A 22,365-nucleotide genomic window follows, 5' to 3' on the forward strand; every position below is an offset into this window, starting at 1 on the left:
GCGCCTGTTTTGGACATCGAAGCTAGATTCTGTATACACACGCTGCCTTCCGTCGTGCTCTGGCTGCGCCTGCACGCCCGAAGCTCCCGAGGCGCCCAAGTGCGCGCGTTTGAGGCAGGAAAACGGAAACTCGTCGATCCGGTTATTCTCCCCGATAGAATATTGACACAAACTGTCTGCAGAAAATAACGCAGACAATAAATGAATAGAAGGGGTCAGCAGCCCTCCTGAGGGTGGAGTCTTTAGACCCAAATGTTGGAATGCATAGAAATTCGCTTTGCTTCTTTCACGCATCGCTATTTTTGTCATTTCGGGGACAACGATTTTGTTGGAGTTTTCCTCACACGAACAAATTGTAGTCATCAAAGCCGGCTGTGTGATGGAGTCCACTTATCTTGCGCACTCTTTTCGGCGGTAGATTGTAGTGTTCGCCAAAACCTTCCTCGAGCAAACTGCAAAAAATATTTTTCCCTCTCCTGTTCACGCTGACCGTGTCGAGCAGTCTACCGTACAGTTCTACTAAAATTGTTTTCCAGACTCGCATAAAACTAAGCACTGTGGCGCGTGAATCAAATTAATCGTTGGCCCTTCGAAGGGATTGCATAAAGCGGTTTCTTAATGTATCGCGCTAAGCTCTTTTATAGAGGATGACGATGATGGTATATTTTGTGTATCTGAATTTCAGAGAATAAGCTTAGCTGTGTAAAGAGTAAACAACTAAGAGTGTGCAATTGCTGCCTACGGCGGCTGCGTGCAAATGAAAGGTGTCTGGGTGACGCAACTGCCGAGAGATGGCGTCAGCTGTTGACACGTGACCAAAACAGCCCGACAAAGAATCCTTATTTTTCGTTTTGTGTGTCCATTCAGTCTGTTCCATGAACAAATAATTATTAAATCATCCACTACACCAAAAACGTTCGCGCCGCATTTGGTTCCAAAACACCGTCTGCTATCAAAGACCGGTGTCTGGGCTCTCGCTCTGACCTGCCTACATCTGGCGGCTGTTGCGCCAATCAACCCGTTTGTTAGCAGACGGACGCCCGGGGTTGGGGTTGGGGTGGGGGAGGGGGGGGGGGGGGGAGGGGAGGAACATCATTTTTCCGATGCTTTCCTCTTTACTTAAGTAAGTTTCTTTCTTGAAGTTTTGAAGCAAAAAAGAACGATGTACGTCACCTCTGTACATACGCTTTGCGCTATATAATTTAACGCATTGATTCATGCGGTCCCTCCAAGGGGGGGGGGGGGGGCATCGCTCCTTTTGAATCACGCGGTCGTCCCATCAAGACTTCGAGTGTAGAAGTAGTTCTGACATGTTCAGTTAATTCCATAGAGGTGACACACGGCGCGGAAAAACACACAAAAAGAAGCGACGGAAGAAACAGGACAAAAAAGAATACGTCTGCTAATGGTACCTTTCCGTGATCACCTTCCATCCTTAACGGCGGACCTCCTAAGGTCTTCCTCGTTTATTCGACGCCACATATGAGTGACAATTCCACTCGCAATGAAAGAGAAAACCCGTCGCAGATGCCTAGGGCTCACAAAATAAAAATAAGAAGAAGAAAAAAAAACATAAAAGAAAGCGACATGTTTGTCGCGTTTCGTCAGCGTGTGCTCCTGAATAATTGGTCGAGGACAGGGACCGGTGGGCTCTGAATTTATGAGGACGTCCATTCGTCGTCTTTCACAAGATCCTTCTTTTGTATCGCGAGCTTTTTTCTGTCCTCTTCTTTCCTGGAGGGTAGGGGGGAGGGGGGCATGTTTGCGCAACATTGCTTTGTGCAACTAGTCTGTGCAACGTTGTATGAAGGCTGACCTAGTTTTCGTAGAGTCATTAATGCGAGTTGCAGTTGGGCGCACGAATATGCCGCAAGGAGAAGCCACATGCTCACGCAACATGCTGTTCGTGGCTGAAGTAGTGTTAGAAGTAGTTTAACCTCGACAGCTTAGCAAAAAATAAAAAAGACGAAAGGCTGTCGTCGAGTTGATTATAGATATACGCCACCAGATTAGCTATGTTAGGGAACTGCTAATAGACGCTGCTTCCCCGAGCAGTACCCCCTCTCCCACCACGGCTCGCCTTCCGTTTATCTACTTACCACCGTACTTGGTAAAACGGCTGCTATGGCAACTGCGGTGCATTCAATGGAATACGTATGTGTAAAAGCACAACGTCTGACGTCGTTTCACCGTACTCTATGGAACACACAGGTTTGAAACGAAGATCTAGATGGTGCTTCAAACAACGAAAGGCGGACAGAAGCAGAGAGGAGTGAATACCCTCCTTCGCGAGAGTTTCACAAGTGAGGTAATCTAGTAAGGCAACACTGACTTCACATAAGCTGCCATTGTGGTGTCCCTGCTGTCGAACGCGCACCTTTACCCGCATACATTTCACTCCAGTGAATTTGACTTTCTCAACACAAGTTGGAAAGATTCATCAGTATGGTGCGATGCTGTAACGTGAAAGCCATGTATGAACGTTATTAGATCAACTAACTTGTGGAATACCCGCGGAGGGAAACACTTTCCCTCTCTTTCTTCAAGTACGCCAGCTGTCGTTTGAATCGCCATCAAGCGGCTGCATCTCAAAACTGCATTTTTCGGATACGCTACAGTGAAGCGTCATCTAGTTCGGGCAGTTCATAACTTGTGTAAATCTAGTTATTATAGAAGCCGCCGTCCCAAGGAACGGTGGCTGGATGAATGACGGGGGGGGGGGGGGGGGGGGGGGGGGAGCACTGCTGATGGAAGCGGCGTGTTTAATTGAGGTGATTATGTATCCGCTTCGATCCATCTATGACTAAGCCATGACTGATGACGTGGCTCACCTGTGGTACTCCAGCGATGTCCATGATGTACTCCATCTCGTGTGTAACGTCACAGAGCTCGTAGAGCCGTTTGACGATCACGTGACCAATCAGGTCGTTCCGAGAGAATCGGTCGAAGTCGTACACCGAGAACTGTAGTGTCCGGTGCCGGAGTTCCTCCAGCGGCATCGCGAACACAAACGACTCGTTGAACACGGGGTTGAGGTTCTTGCGGTGGACCTGGAGACAGTGCGAATTGAGTGTTCACACCTTTCATTAGAATGAACGAACTGCTCTTAAGTGTGATTAAGGTTAGACTTTACTGCGATTAAGGGTGCCCGACGGCCTTTATGAACCGCAGTTAAGCTTAAGTAATGTTACCAGTTACTGGCAAATATACCTTAATTAACAGGGCACTCTCAACTGGAGTTAAATCCGACCTCAGTCACACTTAGCTGCGGTTAACTGTGCCTGTCTAACTAGGTGATAAGCTACGACAATATCGTTTTAATATATCTAGAGCGCCTGTTTTCCCGCAAATCACTTGAAATAGTCAGTCGCTACAATCATACGAAAGGTGCTCGGCGACGGACGAGGATTAAAATATGTCTAGACCTAAAAAAAAGCTGTCTGCATCGTGGCACTGAGCATGGTGAATTGTCACACCCAGTGCCAGAGCGCATACTTTTCGTTTAGGCTAAACACTATTTTTAAACTCGTTATACTGGCAGAACCCTCAGTAGATTGCTGTGATTTCCTCTACCAGATGCTTTACGGGAAAGTGCCTGTAAAACAGAGGACCTACAGGAAAACAACCACAAGAAAAATCAAATAAAACAAACAAAATAACTCACTCGTGTCTGGTATTTCTTCCGGCGATCCGGTAGCAAGTAGAGCTTGATGTAAGGATCCGATGAGCCAAGGAAATCCTTCGACGGAAGATCCTTTGCTTGTAATATCTGCGTACAGAAATATAAAATTGTGAATACGTGGAATTATACCGGTTGTAGGCGTTAGCGAAGAAAAGTAACGAAATGCATTACTCGGTACTTGTAAATAAAAATTACGCGCTATCGTCCTACGTTACTTCAAACTAAAAGGAACGAGTTAGCGTTACCGATAAAAATTAACCCCCGTCACTTTCGGGTTCCTTTTTTTAATTAAGAATGAACACGTTTTACTATTTTGACGAGCCAGCTATGCATAAGCGCCCTATTTAACGAAACATCATGTCCATGCAGGAACGCAACATGATATATTCTATCTTTTTGGCTTTTAACCTAAATACTCAAAAAAGAAAACGCAAAAAAAAAAGAAACGCGAAAAGCTTTAAAATTCACATGACTTGGCTCTTAAAACCACGGAAAACATTAAAGTGTAATTTTTTTAAGTCTTGGCAAGAAAAAGTTACGAGTAACGTAACTTCTTTACGTGTTAACCGAAAAAAGTAATGTAATTACATTACCCGTTACTGTTTTTAAAACGTAAAAAGTACCTTACAAGTTACCTAAGAAAGTAACGCGTTACCGGTAACGCCGTTACCTCCCGCCAACACTGTGTATAGCAAATAACAAGCGTCATCCCCGACGTGCACTTCCAAACCGTGTTATATTATTGTTGGCGTAACCGTAGAGTCAAAGATAACTTAAGGAACGCCAGGCGCGGCTAGCATTTTCTTATCATTCTGTAGCGAATGAGATAGCGGCATTAGCCGTTAAACGGTACTGCTGAATAAAATATAAAAGAAAAATTATGAGCCTATCCACTTTGTGAAGGTTGATGACCAGCGAAGTTGTTTAGCACACGACACAGACCCGCCCCGAAGAGCCGGAGGAAACTAGACACGTGCGACGCGACCGCCACCTAGGGAGAGCGGAAGAAAAGGAAACTTGGCACGCAAACGCTCGGAACGACGACAGAGAGAGGGCTGTGCGAGCGTAGACATGGCCGACGCTGGTTGCACAGCGGCAAATCTTTGAGAAACCTTTGTTATCTACCTGAGGGTCTACTGATCTTGAAAATGGTGCCTATTGATGACTCTAATCTACTGAATAGACCTATTGCTAAAAGTACCCTAGCATCAAGGAGAATGCAGGGACGTAGCCTCTTCTATACTAACAAAGCCTGGCAGATTGCCACGAGAAGCGGCCGCCGAAATCGAAAAGGCAGAGCGGCATACAACGGATGAGAGGAGAACCACATGACAGGCGCCCCACCGCGGCGAGACGCCGAAACACAGGCACTTCTTCCAAGCGATGGAATGTCCGCTCGTGCTCCTCCCGTTTCTCGAGCTACCACTCCTTTTCTCGTCGGGTTTTAAAAACATGTTTCAGGTCCTCACCGCTGCAAAAAGCTGTGCGCTGACGTCCAGGTTCCCCGAGAAATGATCTGTGCTACCAGATCCTGCCGTTCTAAATCTGAGGCCGGGCGCTCTGTGGCTTTGTCGCCGCACTGCCAGGCTTTGTGAGTATAAAGGAGGCTATGGCAGGGAATGGGGTTCCACGCGCCGCACGTGGCAGCATCTGCAGCAGTAACCGTTCTAAAGCAAAAGCCTAAATTAAATGGAATCTTGCACGCGCGTCCGTCAACACTTTAATTTGGTTATTTATTTCGAACCTTTTATAACGGGGAAGGCTTGCACGTGTGGTGGTGCGAGTGTAATGTTTTGGTCACGCACACGGAAAAATCTACGGAACCCTAGCCATAAACAGCTTCGCTGTAAAAACTCGATAGGTATCTCGAAACTTGGCTTCCTAAAAAACCACTGGATTCCAGACGCGGGGCAGCAGTGACACTTTTTTTTTTTACCGTAATCTACTGCTACAATTAGTTTCAAAACATAATAAGAAATCTTAGAACTTTAGAAGGGAGCTAGAGTGTTTGACGCGGAACCCTTCCGCGCACAAAAAACGGTGTCTAAAACTGACGACAATGTTAGGTGTTTTCAGAGAAATTCGGCCGACCATGTCCAATGACCTGTCTGCAGAACAAAATGTTCTGCAGACTTATTGCCCACGAGAACAAAACCGAAATTTGTATTGCGAAAAAAAACGTTTCTTGTAGGGAAAAATTAGAAGCATTCTCTCAGTGCCAAGCGCTTTCCGCAAATTGCGCGAAGTTGGCGTTTAAGTCCCCTCTCCCAACAACACGGTTCTGCCTACCGGTCTAGAAGTATTTACTGACACACTGAGTATAAGGAGGATTGACTCAAAATGTTTGTCATTATAAGTATGGACGTTGTTAATTTCTCCAACTCTTACACCAAAACGCGCTGAGAATTATCACTCTAAAGCCGCCGCCCGCCTCTGTGCCGTCAATTTGTTTATTTCTGACCACTCTCGAGCATTTTTACAATTTGTAAAATAATCCTAATGTGTCATCTATGTGTAACTACAGGCCCCATTCACGGTTCTGCGGTAGCCTCAATTTGGTCACATTTCTAGCTTTATATCTTCAAATACACAAAAATAACGCAACATGTTTTTACAGATCCTGTAAGTACCTATCATTGGCCTTAATGTAGGAGAGATAAAAAATCCAAGATGGCTTCTACTTTAATTAAGTTTACAAAATATCAGAATTATTAAATATGCCTCATTTGAGCATTTCTCATAAATTTGTTCCGGATACCCAGGACAAGAATATTTAACACCAATATTAACAAAATAAAGGAGAACAAGCTGACAATATTTGAAAGATATGGTGTTTATAGATGCGGAGAATCAATATATTAAATGTAAGTATTTTTGCAGAATGTGCCATTTTTGTGATTTTTGCTCTGAAAATTAGCAACGTCGATACTTAATGATAAATATTTTGAGTCAATCCTCCTTTTACGTAGTTTGTGAGTAAATATTTCTAGATTCGTAGCTATGACAGGGTTTTTGCGAGAGATGACGGAAATGCCAACTTCGCGCAATTCGCTTAAAGCGCTTCGCACTAAGTGTGCTCCTATTTCTTTTTCTGCAAAGACTAACATTATTTTTTGCAAAACCAATTTCGGCTTTGTTCTGATCGGTCCCCAAACATATTATTTTTGCAAAAACTACAAAATGGCCACCGGACATGGTCGGCCAAACTTCTGAAAACACCCTGTTACCATAGGTGTTAATAGTACCTTTATTTCCCATCAAAGCAGTGGGGACGGTTAGGAGAAAAAAACCTAAGAAATCATCTTAATGAGCTGCTCCCTCCCCCGAAAATTATACAAATGAAGATTACAAAGGCATACAGCACACTGAATGCATAAAAACAAAATCTCTGCATACACACAAACAAAATCATTATACAACAGATTAAAACAAAAGCAAATACGTAGAGCCCAATGAAACAACAAAAACTAACTACTAAAATAAAAAAAAATATAGATCTTTGTAATTTTTATTAAGTCATATTCGAATGAAAAATCCTGAAATCTCTTTTCGATGTTAATTTATGTCGTGTATTCCCAATTTTCAGGAGACTCAGTAATTCCTTATCTGCCGACGTTCACCTACATCGTTCTTATTTTTAGTGCGATATTTTTGGCGTCAGTTCAAAACTTCAGTGACCACATTCCCATGCTTTGCAAAGCGTTCAATTTCCGGTAGAGGTCGGTATTATTAGACCAATCCTTCGCCGAGCTTTCTCCGGAGATCGCCCTGATTGGCTCGCCAGAGCGCTTCGCGGGAATATAGACGTACCGGATCTTTTAGAATGAACTGTGCACCTATTTAAGAGCCCTTGAATTCTCCCTCAACAAACGAACGGAGCAACAAACGGAACATTCGCAGCGTCTTACGGAGATGCATGCTCTCGCAGATCTCGTTCCAATTTCGTCTTTCGAGGAAGGACATATCGTCCGTCATTCCTCTAACTGCGTTACTCCGTAAACAGAGCCTTTTCGAGAATGAGCGAACCGTAAACATACGCGAGATTCGGAGGCATTCCAAGGTTGCGTAGGAGCTGGATGGCCCCAGCGTCGTATATCACTTTATGACGCCGTATACGGTTTCGCAACAAACTGCTGCCGAGGCATTTTCAGAAAGTGTTTACAATCCACCAAGTTTCTGCATACAAGTGATCGGCCTTCCTCGTAGAAGCATCCGCTGCTACCTTCTTGCCCATGTTACGTAAAACTTCTCGTCCGCCTCCCCTTCTCATGAACAAAGCTTGCGCGTCGGCGGATATACAAATCAAGTTTCGACGATGACGCAAGCGCGGGGTGTATAGGGTTTGTTGGCACGGAGCCGGCTGGTTTAAGGTTCGATAACCTGACTTTCCTGCTTGGGTTTTCGTTAGAAAAATTGCGACGTGAACCTGCGATTGAATTACTCCTCCGGTCAAAACATTTTTTTCTTTTGCATCCGGCAATGAACAACGAACCTCCCGCTTGCGCCTGAGTCTGTGTAGCGTGAAAAATTACCCGACGGCTTTTCGCCTACTTTTATGTCAGCGCACTCCGAAGTATAAAGGAGGTGTATAAACTGGCCCTTGCGCATATTGCGAGTGATTCACGTATAATATATTATTGGTTGGCTCGTTGTATAAGAACACAAGCTACCCTTGTAAATGTAATATTTTGTTTACATATAAAATAAAGAGGAACAGCTATTGTTACTGCTTGTGAAAGTTTGCAGTGCAGATAAAAAGGATTTGCTGATTAATTAGAGTTCTTGCATCCAATAAAAGCATTTCGGATGTAAACCCAATTAGGTTTTAATTTTACTAGAAAGAAAAACAGGCCGCGGTTTTATAAAGTGTTACACCCTGTGCTTCAATTGCGTATTCTATTCTTTCGCTTTATCCACTTCACTCTATTTGTAGTAGTTGAGTGTTTATTATGATACTTGGCCGTGCTTACAGATTATGATAAATCTACTATACAAACAAACAGAAATCATTTCTTTATCTCCATTCGCCAAATGTTTCCCCGTGAGGTTGTGAAAGTCCTTGAGCGCTAACGTACTCTGCCTCTTTTCGTGAAAGCCTCTTCAAAACAAGTTGAGGCATATAATCTTAATGTAAACTGCAGGAAAGCTTCCAGAACAATGACCTTCTGGAGGAGAAAAAAAGATGGACTGCCATCGCTCGCATTATTCGTCCAGCATTTCCAAATTGGTAGGTCTGGTTGTCTTGTACTTTTTTCTTTCGCACTCCGTCTTTATTTATCTCTGACTTTTTCTTTTTGAATTCCTCTTCTTTAGAGCCCTTTTCTCCTTCACTCTTATTACATGTTTTCTTTCTTTTTCTGAATGTTTCCACTTGGCTTTTTTTTGTCTCTGTTTATCCTTATTGTTTAAGATATTTTTCATATTAAACTTTTTTTTTTAATCTGAGTCTCACCTTCCTAATTTCTTTTATAAGTTCGTGCTTCTGTCGATCTGCACCTTCTTTTCTTTAATGTTTGAATTCCTACTATATTGCATTCTTCAAGGGGATATTACTGGGTGTCAAATTCGCTAAAACAAACACTTCTTTTGTATGCTCTCAATCATTAAATAAACTGTTTCAGAACGATTTTATTTTTTTTTTATGGTGGGTCAGTTTAGCTGGGCTTTCAGAAATGCCTGTGTACAGATTCCTTTATGATTCAGTCGATGCAGCGGTGACCGAAATGCACTATATCCAATTCGTGACGCGATTTGACGTCATGGACATAACATAACATCGCAACATAGTGCCACGCGACACGGGATATCTGCTGAACAACAAATGGACAAACTGTGTGGCTGTGGTGGCGCACGTTCTAAAACTGCTTATTCGCATAAAAAAGAAAGCTAAATGTGGGTTTTTCCAGGCAACATAACAAAAAATTAAAGCCATGATTTCTAATTACGCTGCGCCGTTAAGCTGTACATTCGTACACGTTTCTGAAGCAATAAGCCTTACTTGAAAAGGGAAATTTGCAGTAGTGTATTGCTTTGGATTACAAAGGTAGCGTAATTGAACATTTTTTTTTCTCTTTTTCACTTTTATGATTTGTACTTTGACCGAATCACCGTGGCAAGGAAATGATGGTACATTGTGGCACTCAAGTGTTCAGAAACGGTACATCCAATAAAGTATTTTCAAAGTACCATCAAGCAACATTGGCAATCGCCATTCGTAGGGCACTATGAAGCATGCGATTGGATACGAATCTTCACTAAAACTCCGACGCGGCCCTGGTATCCAACACATGCTGAAACTGCGTGCCCATACTATGGCGGACTCGAATATAATAGGGAACGGCAGCTACTCGACTGCGCCCGCTCGTGAAAATCGTCTATTAGTCCAATAGGAGCGTCGACTGGCCGTGGCACGGTATACCCGATCCAAACTGAAGAGTACGATACAACAGGGCTGAGGTTCTAGCCCACGGAGTTCTCGTCATCTCGGCTAAAGTCATTAGCGCACAGTACGCACACATTGAAAGAGTTAAAAAAAATTGTGAACGTACCGATCCAACTTCATTCAAATCTTAGGAGACCCTCAAATGTAAATTTCCTCCGCGAAGTGCGTGTAGATTAAGTAATCGCGCGCCCTTCTTCTTTCGGAGGAGAGCAATCGAAGACATTCCGTTTGCTGTTCTACGCTCTATATAATATAGTCTTTGAGTTCACTTTCCCGCAGAACATGTAGGCAGCCAATCACAGCGAGCAGTGATAGGATCCCAGTGAAGGACGAAGCACAGAATACGACTCTACTTCGTTTCAGCTTGGGTCCTGACGCGGCCGACGCTATGCAATATGAGCAAATGGGATATCAGTTAAGCAGCATCAAAAGCGGAAGTCCCTATACGTCTTTTATGTTTATGTTTGGTTCGGTGATGGTGGAATACGTGAAGAAACATGAGAAACACCATGACGGTGCGCTTTTGACGTTGTTTGATTGGTTCCCATCGGCTCGTAGCGTCAGCTGTGTCTTGCCTTGAGGTGAAACGAACTAGCGAACACCGAACGAATCAGACACACCTGGCACGAGCGACATATATTGACTCTGTGCACAATGAGTTTTTTTGGGTCCAATCGTATTCTGAGCCGCACTTTCATTCGTTGGGGATCCTTTCAATGTTTGTCGTGATTGGCTGGATCTCAGCCTTCTGCCGGAAAGGAAACTCGCGCACTTTAGAGTGGGCTTCAAAACTACCAAGTCAGCTCGACGAATGATCTAACGGGAAGAACGTCAGGCTGAGTATCAATTTACAAAAGGTATTATTTCAGTCAAATTGCTTTGGCCCGTTTATTGGTCAATATGTATCTTCCTAGAGAACAAAAATTGACTGTTCAAATGGCTATGTTTGGGAAACTGGAACAATGTTTGGGAAAACTAGACGAACAATAAAAAATTATCAAAAAGGTATTTATTCTAAATTTTCTTCTTTTTCCTTTTTTGCGGTGGTTATAGTTTGATATTCTATCTCTTTTTGTAGGGAGGACGACTCAAACTCGAGTTATGTCGACGCTTTTAACCCGCTTTTGCTGCCTTAGCTTCTCAACAGGCCGACATTTCAGCAAACCGTTGGAACTGAACTGAATTAGACAAGCAGCGTGCACCGTTGCGCCGTCATCTAATTTCCATATTATAGGCACGTATTTACCGCAAGGGTTATTGATCAAAGGACTCCGCCAAGAAATTTGCAATCGGAACGCTGCTTCGTTCCTCTAATACAATCCTGTCAAAGAAATGGAAATCTCTTCCGACGTGCACTAACGCGACCAACATACCGACAGACGGGGAGTCGCCGAGTAATTACCATAATTACCATCTTCGAGAGAAAACAAAATTAAATCCCCGTTAAAAACAAAGAAGCCTCAGATAAAGAACACAATCGGGATAATCTTTTCTTCACAATTAAAACTCGGATCCCATAAAGCAGATAAATTTATAAATATATGTACACTCACCTTCTTGCTTCTAAGCGTTGCGAAACGAACACTTACCCTGTCCGATTAAAAAAATAAAAAGATTTCGTCGGGGCTTTAAAAAAAAAATCAATTAAAGGGTTTATGACTGGGGCCTCCACGCGCCAGAGACGAAATAATCCGGACAGACGCTTCTCTGTAGCTGTGCATCAGAGCCAACATTAATCTATGCCTGTCGTGTTCTTTTCTCTGTTCGCTTCGCTTGATTGTCGGGGTTCGAAAAACAAGTTATTGACATTATCAACACCGCTGTGTTCGTGTCCGCAAAGGAGACCCTAAGTGACTGATGAGTTTCTTTTTTGCCTAATTTGTCCCTCCTAAAAAAAGAAAAAGAAAACGTGAATCTTCTATTTATATTCGGCACAGTGTTGAGGGAATTGTTGCTTCTCGGCGTTCCAAGATATCGATCAGTCTCAACAAACCCCAACACTTCAATTTTAAACTACACACACTACACACACGTTCCAAGCAGACCAGCCACTTTCTCGTTCTCCACTCGCTTGCCTTCCAGCTTTCATTTTCTCCGTCTCCACTTTCCCAGCTGTTGATCTTCGCGGCTGCATCCGGCCGGTGCAGGTACGAAGTTCACAACCCCCCCCCCCCCCCCCTCCTCCCCTGCGCGCGATCGTAAATCGTCTCTGCCAAGGCGAGCCGTGGTGTAAGGTTCAGCTCGCTCCTCGCGTGCATCCTCTCCGCAGAGGAAATCCGATGCCGTTCTCGCGAAAGTTCCAACAGTTCTGGAATGTGCCTCATCTTAGTACCCATTACGCAGTGCAGTCAATTGTTCGTAGCTTGCCCAAATTACCTACCAAGTTTATTATAGACAGCATTGATATTCACTCTTTAACAAAACAAAAACAAACAAAAAAAGATGTAAGTGCGTGTTCTGTTTAGACAAATTATATTGTGTAGTGTTTCGTTATTACCATGCCCTGTAAGAGCAGGAACACCAGACCCAGACAAGCTACCTTGTGGTAGCTTGTCTGGGTCTGGTGCAAGTTCAAAAAGAAAGTTCTTCATTAGTTTGAATACTTGTTTCAGGGGCTGGGCATCTTGGTGAGGCCACACGAGGTCAGTGATGCACCCTTTTAAAAAGCTCACCAAACAACAATGGCGGTCGCCATTTTTTTTTTTGCACATAGCGTGTGATTGGATGCGAGTCCTTACTCTGAACACTGACGCGCAGCACTCGTTCTTTATACGACCTGAGTCGCGTTTATGAAGAACGCTGAAACAGCCCTAGTGTCAGGCACGTAGCCAGGATTTTGTTTCGGGGGGGGGGGGGGGGGGGGGGGGCCGCCCATTACAAATTGCTATATGAGAGGGAGGGGGAGAGGGGGGTCCCAGCAAAATGGAAGATTTCGGGGAGGGCCCGGCCCCATGGGCTTTCTTCCCTGGCTACGTGCCTGCCTAGTGTGCAATGCATGCTCGAGATATGCGTTTAAACACTGGCGGATTTGGATGGTTGTCGCAGCTCCTACTAGATGGCGCGGACTTTTGAGATAGGGTCTGATATTGAGGCTCAAATCTGGCGTGCGGAAAGATGACCCAATGTTGCTGCCCGTGAAAATCCCATTCCCAGCAAAGAATTATTAAATCAACCTGTCTACAAAACATCGTTCCTCAAGAAAAAAAAATGCTTTTAGGTGCTTTTTTTTAAACGCTCACGTGGACACCACGTGAATGTATACCTGTGTGGCTTAGAATACCTTCATGTTCGCATTGCTATGGATGGTAACGTCATACCATTTTCGTCGTGATGCACCTTTTTAATACTATTCGCTCAGGTGAAAAGGCACCTCCCCAATCGCCCCTATAACATTGGCAGTGCTGCGGCGACATTTTGTTTGCTGCCTTTTCTTTGTATTTTCCTCGTGAGCGCGTGCCGTCGGCATCGGTTACTATACGGAATGGCGTCAACCTACACTTGAGTGCCTTAATTTAATAGGGAGTTTTAGAGTAGGAACCCCAACGCTTTGAGTCCTCCAACCAGCTTGAGGTGTTCAACTGTGCACCCGTAGAAGTTATGCGCTTGCGCAGAAGAGGCCCCAAGCTGCTCAGGGTACCCAAAGTACTTGGGCCTCTTAAGCTAAAACACTCTAATGTCCCTTTGTTTAGTGTGATGCTATTGGATGTAGTTAGGATGCGTTCATGTGCGCTTTGCTTAGGATGGCGGCATCTGACCATTGTGCTCGCGACGCATCTTTTTCTTTCTTCTTTTTTTTTTCTTTCTGTAGCGCATGAAAAACAAATTAAGCTTTCCGACATGAGCCTTTAACGTTGACTGTGCTACGGCGAATTTAGTTACCGTTATACCTTTATACTTCCCCTGCAAGCGCCTGCCGTCGGCGTTTTAGGGAGTTTTAAAATAGGGGTCCTCAAGCTTTTGGATCCCCCAAGCTGTTCAGGAGACTCTAAGTGTTGTGGCCCCCTTTTCTAAAACTCCGCATTGAGGCACCCAAGGTCTCTTACGTTCAGGTGCGCAGTTTTGCGAGAGGTACAAAGGGAGACAAAAACGATACGGTGAACCTCGCACACAAAGAACGCCGAATCGGGAAAATTCTATTCCCATTTTCTCCCGAAAAAGAAAAAAAAAGTTGGAAATTCAATCCTTCCGCTTAAGAGAATCGGAAGGACGAGCGCTTGTCGGGAAAATGTGCGTGGTCGGCTGGGAGCTCCAGGCGATCGATCTCCGAAACACGACACCTGGAGAAAATCCCTCGCGCCTTTCGCCGATGTATCCAAAACCGCCGATACTCAAGTTTCAAGATCGCAAGCATTTTCATTTTGTGCGCAGCTTGTTTTGTTGCTGTTTCCTTTTCGCCACAACTCGAAAAGAAACAATTACAAGTTCCTTGCTCTGTGGTCCAAATGATCTGCGCGCGACCACCGCGACGCATCCTCCCTGCTGCGCACACGTTCTACAGAGCCGTGTTTAAATCCACCGGACTCACGTCCAGCTAAGTTTAGCGAACGGTCTTCACGTCACACTTTGGCGTAAGGTGACGAAACCATGGCTTCAAATGACTCTTAATTCTCACTAAACGTAGTAAATAAAGTTTTCCGATCAATTTAGAGGAAATTCTGACGTCACATGGCATGACTTCTCACAACACAATGCTGTCAGAGTGTCACGAAAACTGATTCTCGCTAAACCTAAAGGAGAAATATGTTTGCAATGTTTAGAGAGACAATGGTGATGTCACGCGACATGACACCACATGACATGGTGACGCCGCGATGTCCCAAAATGCTGCGTTTTCCGCTACATTTAATGGATACGTTTTACCCCATTCTTTAGAAATTTGTGACGTGATGTGACAGGACGTCACATGACATTGCGACATCAAAAGGTGCCCATACTAATTTTTGGTAAATTTAGTGGAGAAATTTAACCCCCTTAATTGAGAGAGAAAATTATGACGTCATGTGAAATGACATCATATGACACTGCGACTTCACAATACTCCGATTCTCGCTAAATTTAGCTGAGAGAATTGCTCTTTTGCTGAGTTAAGAGAGAAATTTTGACGTCATATGAAGTGCCACCAGATGATGCTTTGCATCCAAATGAGCTGGCACTGATTCCGGCTAAATTTAATGGATTTAGCGTGATGCGACGTAAACGATGCATACCGTTAAACTAATAAACGTACATGTCGTATCCAGGAAAAAAGAACAGCCACTAACATAAACAGTTCTAAATGTCCTTAAAAATAAAAAAAAAAATAAAACATTTTAGACTGTTAATAATGTGCCATAATACGCACATGCAGAACTTCTTCTTAAAACACTGCATGTCTTTCCTGTCGCCCATCTCCGCGATGACATCTTACTTCAAGATCACATAGCAAGCAGCAAACTTTTCGCCTTTTCGATCAGACAGCTGACTTGACACGAAATTGAAACTTGTCCAATGTTCGTTTTAGAGGTGGTGGGAAATTTATCCTTCAGCAGAACCAACTGCACAACCCAGATGTAAATACAGAACCTCCCATCATCACTAAACGATTAGTTGAGAATATCTCTCCGTTGGGACTCTAACAACGTATTCCACCAAAAGTATGCTTATGTAATTCGTTGATCACTGCTAGATCAGTATTGTTTGGTAAAATAACGCTGTTTCGTATTTGTTGCGCCAATGCGTTTTATTTTAAGTTACTTTATTATTATCGTCCGTCTGGTTCTCTTCCTACACACACAAAAACAAAAAATAAGAAATATGTAAATTTATTTAAAGGGATACTGAACCAAAGAATGTAGTGCACATAATAAGTGGTGTACGTTCTTTTCACGAGCCAGCAGCCGCCGGTGTGCGCGAGCACACACAACGAAAATGACGTCAAAGACCTCCATTCGCGCTTAAGGCTCTGTAACTTAAAATGGTCCATCACTTTTTTTTTACTTTTTAACTGTGAAAACAAATGTTTTGGGGCCATTCGAAGTGTGAACAAATTCAAAATAAAAACGTGCCAATTAGATATCGGCTATGCGAAAGCACTCCATCTGTTTAGAGGTATGCTGTCCGCACAATGCACGGGCTTCGGGGCAAAGGAGAATGAAGACAGACTTTTCATCTTTACAAGTGAAAGCTACGTGCTTGTTAGACCAACTAATCGCTTGCCTTTTACACCAGACACCACTGTGTAGATGAAAAACTTGTCTTTATTCTCCTTTTGCCTGAAGCCCATACATTTCACTGTCATCTTAACCGCGACTGGAGGTCTGTGACGTCATTTTCGTTGCGTGTGCTCACGCACCCTGGCGGCTGCTGGCTCGTGGAAAGAACGTGCGCCACTTATTATGGACGCTGAATTCCTTGGTTCAGTATAAGCGCATGTTTGCGTATGCCCATGCCCTCGTCGCCTGACTGAATTTAAATTCTAAAACGAAAACTTTTAACGTACGCGAAACACGTATGAAATCCACTACGGTAGCCCGCCCATAATAATCATCGCCGTAAAAAAATAAAAAGGAAAAAAAGTAGAATGTGGGAATGGCATTGGGTGGCTGAGGCCTTCCTGCCAACCATGGTGTCTGAAACGCGTCACCAACTGGTGTGTTTACCGCCCCCACTTCCCCCCCCCCCCCCAAAAAAAAAAAAAGAAAAAAAAAAATTTCGGTTTTTGGTATTTATTTGATGACGTTATAAAATTGTCATGCAGTCACCGACCGCTAATATGGCGATGTCACAGCAGCAGTCATGGGTGACGCAGATGCCCGTTCTGGCTCAGGTCCCTCTCTAGTTGGACGGTCCACGGAAGCTTCGCGACAGTTGGGACGTTGCAAGGACATCGACATTAGCGTTTGCTCGCGCTTTTTGGTGGAACTTGTATACGACCAGGGTGTAAGATAGACAGGTGGTGAAACGAGAGCCAAATGAGCGACCGCATTGTGTCCCCCTCGGTTTTCTCTTTTTCTGTGGCGCCATCTATGTGAAGCACCGCGAACTCTCACTCCAAGTGGGCGAACGCTGGCGACCGGTTAAACTGATGGAGAAGGTTTCTCGTGGATTTTCAATGGAGGACTGTCGTGCTCTCAGTTTATTTTGCGCACTCTCCCATAGAGTTCCATGCAAATTCGATTTCAATTTTTTTCTTCTCGCCGCAGCGCCATCTGTCGCAAATCGGGGTACCCGCAAGCCACCCGCAAGCAGACGAGTACACAATCCGGTCACGGCGCTGTGGTAGGTTTCTATGGGCCGTTTCCCCACCTGTCTATCTTACACCCTGTATACGACCGACCGCCGGGATCGCGACATCTGACAGCATGAGACTCGGACTGTTCTTACGTCTCATTTCAGTGTTGCCGCTCCGGCACCACTTTCAAACGCATGCATGTGCGAAAAAGAAAGCTGAACCATAGTTTCTCTATGCTCACAAAGCCTGGTAGTTCGACGACGGAGCCATAGAGTGATCGGTCGCAGATTTGGAGCGCGAGGATCTGGTAGCGAAGAGCATGACTCGGGGAGTCTGGTCTTCAGCGCACAGTTTTTGCAGTGGCAAGGACCCGAAACATGGTTTTTCCAAACCCGTCGAGAAAAGAAGTGGTAGTGCGAGGAATGCCAGGAGCACGCTCGGAAGATGTGTGTTTCGGCGCCTCGCCGCAGCGGGGCGCTCGTCACGTGGCTCCCCCATTCATCCGTTGTCTGCCGCTCTACCGTGTCACTTTCGGCGGCCGCGTCTCGTGGCGATCTGCCACGCTTTGTCAGTATAGAGGAGGCTATGGCTGAACACACCGTTCGGAGACGCGTTCCTGCAAGCACCCCATATACGCCAACGCAAACTCGAGTCGTCCACCATTTCCGCGAGGTGCAGCGTGAAAATAAATTAATCACTTTATTAGCCCCTTTCGCTTAAATCATTCGACAAGGATACAGCTTTCCGCTCCTTTCTCATTAGCCCGCATATTTTTTTTCTCCCGTTTTTAAGGACGAACTCGGTTGAACCGCCGTGTGCTCGAATTTCCCAGGAACTCGGCGAAGTCGGCTTACGCTGAGCGATTTAACTTCGTTAAAAGCAGAAGAAAAGCGTTGTATTTTTCTAGTAGTTTTCACGCGGACATTTTCACCTTTGTTGGGTCGGCTATGAAATGATCAAAAGTAGAACAAACACTGCGCTTCTCTTTTTGTAAAAAAAAAAAAAGCCTTATATGCATATGTTAGCGTAAAACTAATTTGTTTGTACCGGGTGATAGGGTTGAAATTAAGCCGTGTTTTTCTAACCGCGAAAATTAATTATACGCATCGGGGGACGGATGCTCGGTTTTCGCCTGGGTGGCCAAAAATCGTGCTTGTTTTTTTTAGAAAAAATAAAATAAATCAAATGTATTTAATTTAAATCATACTTACACGATTTAAATCACTTCAGCTAGAAAAGAGTTCCTTTTCATTGGTACATGTGTGTGTTTTAATGGCTCCCTGATATATTTCTTTTCTCCTCGATTATTCTTCGCATCAAATTCAAAACAAATGCCCAACGGAGCAAACACGGATAGACAAACGGTAAATAGCAAATATTTTCAGCACTAACATGGAGAAAAGTGTTTGATTTAAATTATTATACCCCTCTCAATGCGATTGAAATTTTGATTTAAAGCATGATCTAAGGTATCGACTCAAATTTTATTTGATTTTTCTTTTCCACCTCGATTTTTGCACAAATACAACGCGAGTGGTTGGTAGCAGATGCTAGAGTTGAAGAATTCATCGTGTTAGCCAATTTATGTGTTATTAACGATTTTCGAAAATGCGTCTTGATAAACTGGCTGCGAACGAGGCCGGCAGGTCCATCGCGGAGATGAATGGTGTCTGTTATACAACGAAAAAAGGATCTCACTTCCTTCATTGAAAATTTTTCAAATTTCGTTTACAACTTTTGAACCGGATAACGGTTAGTTCTAAAAAATCTTGGCATTTGCTGCTTTTACTACAAATAAAAAAAAAACAGTTTTTTTTCTTTTTTTTTAATTACGCGGTAGACAAATAATAGACCCTTCTCGAAATTAAGTCTGACCAGTTTGATCACTATCATCATATGTGTGTACTGCGTGTTTGCCGTAAAATGGCGGGCTTCTGACGGTTGACGATAGGTGAAGATGCAGTTCTTCCCGAATGAAGGTTACGGGACTTGCACATTTCGAATGTTAGTACTGCGCGATGGACTAATCGGAAAGAATAGGTCCGTCAGCATTGACTTAGGATTCGAGTCTAATCAATCTTCTTGCACGAACATTGTCTCTATGGGCCTTTAACTCTGGCGATTTCATCGAGCGGTTTATCGCTCTAAGTTTCGCATCAGCTGTATTGCCCACATCATCGAACAAACTGAAATAAATCGGGAAAAAAACAGTAACTAAGAGTTTGAGAACTCACGCTCGTCTGCCGTTGGCCTCCAGAACGGACGGTGACTGATGAAATACATTTTTATGGCAGCCATTAGTACGGAAGAAGTTCAGCTGCTATTGAAGCCATCAGACGGCGCTGAATTTCGACTAACAAAGCCCTATGGAGTGTTTTACCGCGAAGGGCGCAGAGCTGTTCGCAAGCCCCGTAAAACAAACTATGATTGAGGCGTCAATACACAAAGGTTCTTATCTCAGTTTTCGCACCGCATGGACAAGTTAAAAGGAAAACCGGTTCTTCTTAACTGCGGTTAAGGTTTCCCACGTAACTATGGTAATAAAGTAAAAAGTCGCCGAAAGAGCATTCTCGTAATCTGATCGGACGGATAGAGCCTTAAAATAGTACTACAAAAAACTGCTAAGAAATCTCGATGTCCATTCATTTTCGCTACTATAGGATCCAGCCTTTTACACACGCGTGGGAGGGTCAACGACACTTTCAATTCAAAAACGGGCGCAAACGCGGTGAAACACACACACACACAAAAAAAAAAACTCTGGCGGTACATTGACCGCAAGCGAGAAAAAAAAAACGTGAACATGGTTACCGAATCCTTGTTGCGTCATCCTTTGGTGGCTGTAATCTCAAGGGAAGTGCACAGATGATTCGGTGGAGTGCGGAGACATTTCCATTATGCTATCGCGATGAATATATGCTCCCGTATACCAGAAGAATAATGTACTGTGATCTCGAGTCAGTGCATCGCCCGTTCAGGTTCGATCGGTTACCTTCAAGACTGGAAGCTCTTGCACGATTTTATGCTTATTCTATGCGTGTTATGCAACCAGAAGAGACAGAAACAGCCGATCTTTGGAGAGCATTTAACGTTCTGTTCTTGGCCCGTTCTAATTGTACCCTTTCGCTAACGTTTGCATTGTGTTATGGAGATTACGTCTGTTTGCGACTCCCAGTCATCCGGACATCCGCACTTCATATGAAGCGCGCTAACCAATTCAAGGAGTAGCCTCATACGTGCCATATGAAGCACAAATGATCCCTTGGCTTGCGTTCCATTCATAGCGTAACGCGTCAGAAACCCCAGGTAACACCCCTGAGTGAACCGGCCTTTACTCAAGGGACCGTGCAGCAAGCCCTTACCGTAAGTTTAAAGCAGCATTCAGACTTCATACATCCTACAAAGGACACGGAGTTCTCTGCAGATACGTTTGTACAATCCGAAAATGTCTGCCGACCGTTTTTGTTTTAGAGCGCAGCTCTTAGGCGCCCGTTTGAGGCTTGAGCGGCGTCGGCGTAACCGTAAAGTCACGAGCCCCCCCCCCCCCCCCCCCCCCCCGAGGTCACGTGATCCCCCCCTGAGGTCACGTGCCCACCACCCTTGAGGAAGAGGGGGAGGAGGAGACGAGGGGAGGGGGTTGAAGGATGAGGACAGGAGGAGGAGGTGAAGGACAAGGAGGGAGGGGAGGAGTAGCCAGCAGGATCACGAGGTGAAGAAGAGGGAAGAGGGGTATACCCTCCCTACAGTACCCTTCCCTCCTCCTCCTCAGGAACTGCGTTCGAATTCGGTGTTACAGGCAGTTGTAAACGGCTTTCATTTTTTTTTTTTTGTGCGATGTATTAACAGTGGGAGCGGCTTTAGTTAATCGGTAACGACAAACATTGAATAGGTGATAATAATTGCATTTTGTTTTCCCGCAATAGCTCTACCAAAGTGACGGACAGTTTGAAGGGGCGATGCAACAATTTTTGTATTTTGTGCAAATACCGCTTAGCACGGATCCCTGACGTTAATGACCTATGAAACACGCGCTCGTTTTTCATGCCAGTCAATAAAAGTCCAAGAAAAAAAAATTAAAAAAAAAACGAGCAGCGTTCACCTTCTCAACCCCCATCCAGAACGAGCGGCCACGTGATCTGGAGCCGATTATATGCCGCCAATGTTGATCATAGCCACTCGCTGGGATTGGCAAAGCACAGGACACGCGCTCAGTTCCAGACATTGTTGTGGCTCGGCTATTGTCGTCGTTGCTGCGATTGGAGACGGGCCACTATTCGAATGCTTCTAGAGCTAGTAATTATCACGAGCCCAAATGCAGTGTCCACGCAATTCTCGGGTCCAATCTATGAACCGCATTCAAATAATGTCATTAGGGTGTACTGCGATCCCCACGTTACGTCATCAAACTTTTGCAAAGGAGAAATTAAATGAAAATGACCGCTTTTGTTTTTGAAATTACACTGCAACAAAGGAGTTTCTTGGCCAGTGGCATTGCGTGCGAGTATCGTTGAGTCCCACTAGTGCCAGTAAGCTCGTGTAAAGTGAAAAACATTCCAATTGAATATCGTTGCACCGCTCCTTTATGAGGCGGAGGGCGTGGCGATTCCCTTGAAATCTCATTATCGCTCCTCGGCCAATCAGATTGTGGCATCAACCGATCCAAGTTAAGCGTCAGTTTCGGGTTCGCGTTCTATCCCAAATGGCTTTGCGCACGCGCCAGATTATACAGCCGCCATTGCTAACCTTCCCTTTTCCGTCTTGCAGGAGCCGGTCAATGTGAAGCGGGCGTCGAAGGATACGATAGGATCTAAAAATGGCGATAACCTGCCCTGCCGTGGTCACGATGAAGTGAAATCAAAGCAAAAAGAGGAAACCAAAGATTGAAGGTCGCTTATAACGGCATCCATGCACTGCTGCTGCAAAGTGTCTATAGCGTAGAGATATACTCCGGGAGTTTGAGTTTTCTGCGTCGCGTAGATTGCTTACGCCACCCGAAAAACACGGGCTCCTTTTTATTCTTATTATTAATAT

At 44.5% G+C, this 22,365-nt stretch overlaps 1 protein-coding gene across 1 annotated transcript in view; it reads right to left on the reverse strand.

The window, feature by feature from the left end:
* LOC8040247 (synaptotagmin-10) overlaps positions 1–22,365 on the reverse strand; it is a 90,897-nt gene that overhangs the window by 15,560 nt on the left and 52,972 nt on the right. The window contains exons 4-5 of the mRNA XM_029980816.3: positions 3,665–3,769; positions 2,832–3,050 (exon numbers count right to left, since the gene is read on the reverse strand). Of these exons, the coding sequence (XP_029836676.1) occupies positions 2,832–3,050; positions 3,665–3,769 (324 nt within the window). The remainder of the gene's footprint in view (positions 1–2,831; positions 3,051–3,664; positions 3,770–22,365) is intronic.

This window comes from Ixodes scapularis, unplaced genomic scaffold (assembly GCF_016920785.2).
Source record: "Ixodes scapularis isolate PalLabHiFi unplaced genomic scaffold, ASM1692078v2 PGA_scaffold4__175_contigs__length_147842914, whole genome shotgun sequence".
Taxonomy (NCBI): domain Eukaryota; kingdom Metazoa; phylum Arthropoda; class Arachnida; order Ixodida; family Ixodidae; genus Ixodes; species Ixodes scapularis.